The sequence below is a fragment of the Morus notabilis genome, unplaced genomic scaffold (genome assembly GCF_000414095.1).
Source record: "Morus notabilis unplaced genomic scaffold, ASM41409v2 Scaffold95, whole genome shotgun sequence".
In the NCBI taxonomy this organism is placed as follows: domain Eukaryota; kingdom Viridiplantae; phylum Streptophyta; class Magnoliopsida; order Rosales; family Moraceae; genus Morus; species Morus notabilis.
Window position 1 is genome coordinate 67,981 of NW_010365652.1, and position 9,992 is coordinate 77,972.

At 35.0% G+C, this 9,992-nt stretch overlaps 1 protein-coding gene across 1 annotated transcript; it reads right to left on the reverse strand.

Moving 5' to 3' along the window:
• Nucleotides 1–56: 56 nt before the first annotated feature.
• Nucleotides 57–3,825, reverse strand: LOC21390307 (midasin). The gene is made up of 3 exons (XM_010108393.2): nt 3,793–3,825; nt 831–3,038; nt 57–716 (listed from the first exon to the last, which is right to left on the reverse strand). Exons 2-3 carry the CDS (start codon nt 3,036–3,038, stop codon nt 57–59), a joined length of 2,868 nt encoding a protein of 955 aa, XP_010106695.1. The 5' UTR covers nt 3,793–3,825.
• Between the last annotated feature and the right edge of the window lie 6,167 nt (nt 3,826–9,992).

Genomic DNA, 9,992 nt, shown 5'->3' on the forward strand with positions numbered 1-9,992 from the left:
TGCCCCCCCATTTGCCTTCCCACTTGGCTTATTCTTGTAGAAAACAAATCGGTATCTTACACTGGTGTTGAGAGATTTTCACGTAATCTTTCCCGAAAGAAAGCATGAACTACTCCCATTTCTTGTGTACTTGCACGTTGACGTGGTGTTTCCCTCCCCTGATCAAGTGGAGAATTCAGATCACTAATCAAATTAGCACCTGAGTTTCCCTCATGTCTGTCAGCCATATGACCCATTCTATTTACAGAAAGGAGCTGTTGGATATGGCGGTGTATTAACCTTCTCCCGAATAGTGTTGGTGCCCCGGCTCCAGGTAATGGTGAGGTCACTTGAAAACCTCCAAAATGATACCTCGGAGATGAAAGACTCCCAAATCCTTGTGAATAAACTGAATTAAGGTCTAAACCTTCAATGAAATAGTTAGTGACGGTTGATGCTCTATCAGACACGGTGCTGCTTGTTGTTCTCTGGTCAGACAAACGAGTCTGAGCAGGGGAACTTGAGGATCCAGTAGCAACAGGTCTACAACCGTCACAATACCAATTACCTTCAGGTACTTCTCGCCCAAGGCCAACACAATAGGTGTGCGCGGGCGAATCACAAAGATCGCATAGTAACATGAGGCCATCATCCCCACCTTCATGGCATTCTGTACAAATCACGTTCTCATAAGGATCAATATAGCTCCTGAGTTCTTCCTCTGATGGCTGATATACCTGTATGCAAAAATAAACTCATTTTAAAACATATTTTGAATTAGATAATGCTAAACCCACAACACAAAACGAAGGTGATGTTAAACTGAAGCATGGCATGGAATTGATTCATACCTGATCACGCTCAGGGACTTGTATCGCCATCTCCCTCAAATCAATTCCTGCTGTATTTCTTGCAGTTTTACTAATTGTGTTAAACCTCTGCTTGCACAGAGGACAACGTGATTCCACTTTTGCCCATTCCATGATGCAGGGAAAACAGAAATAATGAGTGCAGCAATTCAGTGTTCCCCTCACTTTTCTTTTATCTTCCTCAGAAAGACAAATCCCGCAGACCTGCCTTACAACCTCAGCTTTTACCTCCTCTACCTTCTCCTTACCCTTCCTCCCCGTAGGTTTTCTTTCTGGCTGCAAAACCACATCCTCCTGAATTTTATTAGACGCTGATGAACTTCTCAAATTAGTTTTCAGCTTTCCACAGTACTCCCTAGCTTCTCTCACTTGCTCTCTCTCTTCCTCGGATATGGTGTACTTGTACTCAGAAGATCCAGACGAGGCAAAATCTGAATCTGAGGGCACAGTATACAGCCTCCTTTTCCAAGCCCTTCTCATCTCACCTTTGTCTCTCAAAGCCAAGCCATTATCCATGAAATCACCATCATCATCACCATCAGACCTTACTTTCCTTCTGAATCCACGTGTCTTTCTTAAAGGCTTCTTTGAAGCCATAGATTTCCTTCTCCTTTTACGGCCTCCTGCAGGACCCTTTTTCTGCAAAACCCGCTTGCCTGCTTTCGCATTGTTTTTCTTCTTTTTTGCCCTTGATTCTTCTTCATCCGAACAATCATCATCATCTGGTTTGAATTCCTCATCTTCTTCATCATTATTTGGCGTGAACTCATCATCATCATCATCATCAACTCCGTCTTCTTTGTACGTGACTCTTCTCTTTTGTGATGGTTTAACCCCATTCTTTTGTGGTCTTGAAAGACCCCTCTGCACTTTTGATCTAGCTGTCGTCTTGACCTCATTCATTTCTTCATCTTCAACCTCATCTTCTTCATCATTATTTGGCGTGAACTCATCATCATCACCATCAACTTCGTCTTCTTTGTACGTGACTCTTCTCTTTTGTGATGGTTTAACCCCATTCTTTTGTGGTCTTGAAAAACCCCTCTGCACTTTTGATCTAGCTGTCGTCTTGACTTCATTCATTTCTTCATCTTCAACCTCATCTTCTTCATCATTATTTGGCGTGAACTCATCATCATCATCATCAACTTCGTCTTCTTTGAACGTGATTCTTCTCTTTTGTGATGGTTTAACCCCATTCTTTTGTGGTCTTGAAAAACCCATCTGCACTTTTGATCTAGCTGTCGTCTTGACCTCATTCATTTCTTCATCTTCAACCTCATCTTCTTCATCTTCATCATTATTTGGCGTGAACTCATCGTCATCATCATCAACTTCGTCTTCTTTGTACGTGACTCTTCTCTTTTGTGATGGTTTAACCCCATTCTTTTGTGGCCTTGAAAACCCCCTCTGCACTTTTGATCTAGCTGTCGTCTTGACCTCATTCATTTCTTCATCTTCAACCTCATTTTCTTCATCATTATTTGGTGTGAACTCATCATCATCATCATCAACTTCGTCTTCTTTGTACGTGACTCTTCTCTTTTGTGATGGTTTAACCCCATTCTTTTGTGGTCTTGAAAAACCCCTCTGCACTTTTGATCTAGCTGTTGTCTTGACCGCATTCATTTCTTCATCTTCAACCTCATCTTCTTCATCATTATTTGGCGTGAACTCATCATCATCATCATCAACTTCGTCTTCTTTGAACATGATTCTTCTCTTTTGTGATGGTTTAACCCCATTCTTTTGTGGTCTTGAAAAACCCATCTGCACTTTTGATCTAGCTGTCGTCTTGACCTCATTCATTTCTTCATCTTCAACCTCATCTTCTTCACGATCCTCATCCCCCACTTCTTCCTCCTCCTCCTGCTCATCCTCATCCTCTTCTTCCACAATAAACCTTCTCGCGCGCTTTTTGGGTTTTGATCTACCGACCTTCTTCACCCTTTTCCTTGTCCCCTCCTCCTCCTCCTCTTCCTCTTCCTCTTCCTCAACAAAACTACCAAAACTCTCTTCTGATGCATGTCCATCTACAGAAGAACAGTAATCCTCGTCCGAGTAATCAGAGACCTCATTCTCTTCATCAGAGACTACATAATCTTCGTCTGAATCATCAGAAGCTTTATCATTATACCTATCCCATTTCCTAAATTTACGCTTGGAGCTGACCTTCCCTCCCCTAACCATCTGTTCCTAGCAATGATCAAAACTCATGCATCAATTTTCACTCAAAATTCATAATGTCAAGATTAGCGGATTCACCAACAAAAATCCGTTCATAAAATCCAGTTTTAAATTCAGAAACCAATTTCAAAAAAAAGAACAAAAAAAGGAAAAACAGATTTCAAAGTTCCTCTGTGGTCGTTGCTAAGGCTCTACTTTAATGGGGTAAGACAAGAATCTCAATCTGACAAAGCAAATAGTACGTCAACTGATGATCAATTTTAGCTTCTTTTTTTTTTCTCGTTCTCTGAGGCCCAAAAAATAAAATAAAATAAAACATGCACAGATTCCTTTTCCTACAAATTATTCAAATTACAATACAATTCACAGCGGAAAACAAATCAAAACCCATCACATAAATCATGAAACGCACCACGAATTACAAACGCAACATCTCCAAATTCCTTATCTTCTTCACAAACTTCCGAACACCAACAACAAAGCGCATAGATAAGCCAAATTCGCGTTCAGAAATTCAATATCAACATTGAAAGATCAAACAAATCTAAAAACCGAAAAACCTAGAAACCAAAAAAAAAAAGCCTGAAACGCACAAACAAATCCGGTCAGATTTTCAGTCATATCTCCATATACAACAACAAACAAAAACGCATCAAACAAATCCAAAAACAAAAACGCAAAGAGAAATCTTAAAAAGCCATGGAAGGAAAAGAGAAGAAGGAGAAGAAGAAGAAGATTGAGAGAAGGGTTTGGGCACCTGAGAGGAGGAAGAAGAAAGCAATCGCCCAAAAAAAATGGTGAAAATGGTTTTTATTTATTTATTTTATTCTTGGTTTTTGGGTTGGTTTTATGCGTTTTGATTTTGTATTTATAAGCACACGCTGGCTTTCGAGCGAACACGTTTGGTACACTCTCGGTATTAAGCAACATTGCGTTCTTTCTTGCTATGAAATTACGGGAATATCCTTCTTGTACATGGCCGTTAAATTGCAAAGTTGATATTACTAATTCGAGTTGAGATGTGACTTTATATGAGAACTTTTTACTGTAATAAAAAGATTAATATAACTGTTTTTAAGAACTTTTTACTGTAACAAAAAAGTTAAATGTAACTGATTCTAAAAAAATTTTATTGTAATAAAACTTAAATTTTAAATTCAAATCAGTGAAATAAAAGAGACATTGATTAGATTGGATTGTTTGTTGTTACTCTGCATGGATTTGCTTGGCGTTGAAAGAAAACTAATAATAACTTTCTATTTTTTAAACGGGAAATACATGTTTTCTTTTATATTTGTGGGAGATTTTTATAGTAATTTCACATGAAAAAAATTGATAATGTGACGTGATAAGTATCTAATTTTATTAATTATTATAATATTTTTAGGTAATTATTTAATTTATTACATTATAATAACTATTAAAATCACACACATATATATTAATAAAAAACTTGAGCCCGTGAGTAATTTAAACAACAGTAGTACAAATCTTTTAAAAAAAGAGAAAAAAATAAAAATAAAAGTGAGAAAAAAGATCCGAAGCAAAATACAAGATGAAAAAACTAAAAACAAATTGTGCGAAATGTTTCACAACTAAAACGAAATTTATGAGGATCACAAGCGAAAGATGCTACGTAGGGATACATTTAAGAGTAAATTAATTTAACAAAATAATTAAGAAAAAATAATATTTTAAATAACCGTAAAAAAAGTATTTAAATGTGACATATTTAAAAATATATATAAATCGTGTGAGAATTACTCAATGCAAAATAGAAAAAGAAAATAAAAGAAAAGAGAGGGGTCATGTTAAAGTTCTATTGCAATTGCAGAGAAAATCTAATTCCTTTAATAAAGTAACAAAGAGGAGTTTCTATAACCCTACAATCATAATAATAGAAGACTAATTTACCCTTAATAATAAAGAGAAATTACTAAATAACCAAATAACTAATTCTAACCTTAAAATAAAAATAAATATCGTTAACATCCCCTCTCAAACTCATGATGCGACTGCAAGAAGCATCAAGAGTTTGCCAATTGAAAAACAAAAAATAAAACTAGAAAAAATTAAATAGAGACTGGCGTCTTGGAGTTCATATAATTTGATTGAGTCTAATTAATAGTTTACAATCGGTGGTCGTACAATCGTTTTTTCACTTCCGTTTTTGCTTTTGTTTGGACTATGGCACTATCATATTGGGTAGTGATATTTGCATTATTTTTCCTATTCCTTTGATTGACCTGTATTGGGTATTGGCATTACACTCTCCCTTTCTTCTTTGATTGGTTGCATTGTCCAGCTCTTTTGTATTATCTCTTTTCTTTGATTGGCCAATGTTGGACATTAGCATTGACATTGGCATCGATATCGGGATCGGCATCGGCATCGACATTAATATATAGTTGCATAATTGTTTATGAAGTCGTATTTCTGTTTTTTAGTTTTTTTTTTATTTTTCAATTGACAAACTTTTGATATTTTTTGCAGTCGCATTATGAATTTGTAAGGAGATATTAACGATATTTATTTTTATTTTAGGATTATGATTGGTTATTTATTTTTATTAACAAGGATAAATTAGTCTTTTATTATTATACTGTATATAAACTCCTCTTTATTAGTTTATTAAGGGAATTAGGGTTTTTTTACAATTATAATAAAACTGACATTACATCTCTTTTTTTTTTCTTTTCTTTTTTTTTTTTTTCCTTCTTCTTTTCCATCCCTTCTTCTTGCCGTGCGAGATTCCAATTCTCCAAAATTCCATCTAAATTCGTATAAACAATAGATAAAATCCTAACAAAACATATAATCCCAAAACCGTATTCCACCAAATTCCACCCTTTTTTATTTTCTTCAATCAGTCAAAATCTGTGCATATCTTCAATTAACCACCCTTGGTGAAACGATTTACGATGCCACACAATCAATCGTTGAAATCCGTGCGTGTATAGTAATATGAAAGCAACGAAATTAACATCAAAGAATGGCACGAATCTCCAGGCCACTAATGGAATCGCACAATGGCTTAATTTGGTATTGTGACTTAATTTGGTAGTGCGGATTTTAAAAAAATTATTTTTAATTGTGTTAAAGGAAAAAGTAATTGTTACAGTTTTTTTTTTAAATCAGCATATGCTTATAGCAGAAACTGATTTTAGTGTTTGGTAAATCTTCTCAAAAGTGTTTTTTAAAGAATTTTTTAAGAATCTACAGACAAAATCAATAGCAGCCTAAAGGCTTAGGCTTAGTTTGGTAGTGCTGTAGATTTTAGAAAAATTGTTTTTAGCTGTGTTGAAGGAAGAAGCAGCTGTTACAAGAAGCAGCTGAGTGTTTAGTAAATTGTAATTATAGTAGCTGTGCTGGTTTTAAAATCAGTGTAATAGCATTTGGTAAATTTTGATGTTGAATTATTGTGGGTATGTAAAATGACCAAAATAGACATGGTATGAAACTTAAATATATATAATTGTTTTTTGTATTTAAAAATACTTGTTTAACTTAAAAAAAAAACAAACATAATGCTATGATTTTGAGTTTTTTAACAATAAATTTATGATAATTAATTTTTTTCATTTCTTTATTCACAATATAGTTACAACTAAAAGGAGCATTAGTGAGTAATCAACTTGTCACAATTTGATCTCATACTTCATCCATTTCTTGTGATAATAAAAAACTAGTATTTTGATTTTCTTCTACATTATCCTCAAATTGATTGTCTTTATAAACGATACTATCTGGATCCACCTCAAAGAGTATGAGACTTGAGACCGTGTCAACGACGTAAAAGAGCAAATGAGACAAACTGCATATATTACTAACTAGATTACTTGTCACTTAACACTGACTTTGAGACTTTCGAACTCCACAAAATGGTGATAAATCCACATGGCCTTAGCAGTTGTCATGTTCTCGGCACATGCATAGAAGAGCATTATATGGTCGACGACCCACTCGAAATTGTGATAAATGGTATCTTTTTCCTTTATATGGTCCAAAAAATCCTTTTAATTGTGAATATCCCACATCAATCAAATAATATTTACCTATTGAAATAAAAACACATAAATGGGTGACATGTAAAAATTATATTACAAATATCACTCTCCTCAGTGAACAAACAAACAAACATTAATGTTGGCAGCAGAACGAAGCTTCATGCCGTCATCATCCCATTTGGACTGCGGGTCAGTTGCTCCGGCAATAATTGCCTTCACAAAAAACAAGTAGAAATGATTACTTTATTACACACACGGATCAAGGGGATAACTAGATACATTAGACTAAATTTGGAAAGGACAGATTGTGATCTAGGAGGCAGGATCTTGCCATTTTAGCACAAGGATTTAGTAAAAACTCTTAGCATATATGCTTGTTATAGACTGGTTTATCCAGTGTTCTTGACAAGAACCATAGAATACAAGTCAACCTAATCTAATGTTGGCAGAAAATTGACTAGTGTTTCTACACTACAATGCACATGAACGATGAACACAAACCTTCCCACTATTAACAGCAGCAACCAGTGCTACATGCTGATCATCTCGTCTCGGCCAACTTCATAGAAGTAATAAGTCCTGAAACATATCAACATATGAGCAACACATTGAATGAGAGGTAAAACAAACATAAATTGTTACTCAACGTAGATAAACAGAAAAATCTCAAGTAAAAGGAAACCATAGAGATCAAGAAGGAAGTCCCGACAGGCATCTCCAGATAACAAGTTAGATATGGTTATACAGTTATGTACTTATGTGAGATAGGTAAGCCTAGTTTTTCGTGATTATTATTGTGCCTAGGACAGGACATTCTTATTTTTGGTAAAGCCGAGCAAAACCCATCTAATAGCGAAGAACACTCTTTTAAGAGATACACAAGTCCAACATTCAAAATCAAGAACCAAAATTGAGACATTGACTAGGCTTTGGCAATATCCTCTACAACAAAAATAGTTTTGCACCATGCATAACAATAGTCCCAAGTCCAAGAGAACCAAAGATTAGATTATAGAGGAATTATAACGGATAATCACTACCATAATGATCGAACTGAAGAACAAGTATGCTATTCCTATACGGCAGTTTTTTAAAACTATCAAAACCGTTTTCATTTTAGCCTTCCATTCTTCCATTTCCCATCTCCATACCATTCTTCCTATACTTCTTCACACTCAATCAAAACCAAGTAAAAGACAAAAAAATGAAAAATGAAGATCATTGTTTTATATGCTGCCATGTAAAGATTTACAGAATTCTAAGGATATAAACAAGCAGTAAAATGAAGATTGGTCTCACACAACCCAATCAAAACGCATCCACATCTAAAAAGAATATAAGAAAACAAATTATATCAACAATCAAAGAGACACCCAAATTCCAAAAAAGAAAAAAAAAAGAAAAAGAAAAAGAAAAGCAAAGAAACAAAGATCATCATATTTGCAACTCTAGAAATTTATTTTCATAGTTCTACTCCAAAGGACATATCAAGAAACAATTAAAGAAGATTGGTCTCAGACGAACCAACCCCCCAATCTAATAACCTAAACATAGTTCAATGCTCCAATCACAGCACCACATCTAAAAATCCAGATTATATGAACATTCTAAGAAGTATCGTGTCAATAACTCTAACCAAATCTTGAAGTGAAGCCGATTAGAAACTGTGCTTAAAACCCAGACCATGCTTGCCGCGAACAGCCCCAGGCCTCACAAACAAATACGGCAACCTCTTGGAATTGGACATCTTCTTCGTAAATCCCCTTTTCCCCAACTTTCTCATTCTAGGTCTCCCGAATTTCCCGTTCACCGTCCACGGAACAAGCTCGTCGTTCAAAGCATACGCATCATCATCATCATCATCATCATCGAAATCACCATAGCCATCATCAAGAAAATGAAGGCCTTGGGGTTCGATTGCAATTTGGTCGTTTACAAGGGAAGATCCAAACCCATTATCTTCATCTTGGTGATCTTTTTGGTGTCGTTTTTCTTGTTTGGGCTCTTCAGAGTCGTAGTCGTCGTCGGCGTCTGAGGCACTGATGAGTTCCCAGTGCGAGAGAGAGTGAGACCGAGACAGAGACAGACCCAAATTATCATCTTCTTCGGATGATGATGATATTTCCAAGAAGTCGTATTCGTCTTCGTCGGAGAACAGAGACGCCATTGAACTCTTCTTGTCCATTCTCTTCTTCTTTCTTCTTTGCTTGTGATTTGATTTGATTTCTGGTTCGGTGGTGATGGAGGAGAATGTAGAATTAGGGTTTGGAGTGAGCAAAGAAGGGATTTTGGGGAAGACGGGGTTGGGGGGAGAAAGGGAGAGAAGAATGGCCATGAGAGAATGAGGATAGTTTCTTTCATGGTTGCAGAAAAATTTTGGAGGCAGGCAGATAAATGGAATAGTTTGGGAATTAATGAAATTTTTATTGAATGAGATGAGATTCCCACACAATCTAGAATCAAAAGCAGCCTTCGGGCTGCTTTTAATTTTGAGCCCAAATTTCACATAAATTATTTAAGAAGTACTATTTGGGTCTTTTATCAAACACAAAAAATAACTTTAACTAAGTAGAGAATTCATTTTGGGCTTCCAAAATCTTTACTAAACTAAGCCTTAGTTTGGTATTTTTTTTTCTTCCAAAATCAGCTTCTGCTTGTAGTAGAAGCAGATTTTAGTATTTGATAAATCTCTTTGAATTTTTTAAAAATCTACAGCCAAAATTAAAAGCATCCTAAAGACAACTTTAGCTTTTAGATTGTACGAGAATCAACATAATACAATTAATGAAACTTTCATAATACCCTTAATGAAACTTAAAATTTACAATCTAAAATTCACACTCGTAATATAATATAATATAATAGTTATATTGTAACAAATAATATCATAATTATATTAATAACTCTAATATTATTATTTTATTATTTAATATTATATTATAATAATATT

Excerpts from the sequence above, each read along its gene's own strand:
- LOC21390307 (XM_010108393.2), bottom strand. The coding sequence starts at position 3,038 with ATGGTTAGGGGAGGGAAGGTCAGCTCCAAGCGTAAATTTAGGAAATGG. Across the intron at positions 717-830 it reads AAGTCCCTGAGCGTGATCAG|GTATATCAGCCATCAGAGGA; the intron begins GTATGAATCAAT and ends TTTTGCATACAG.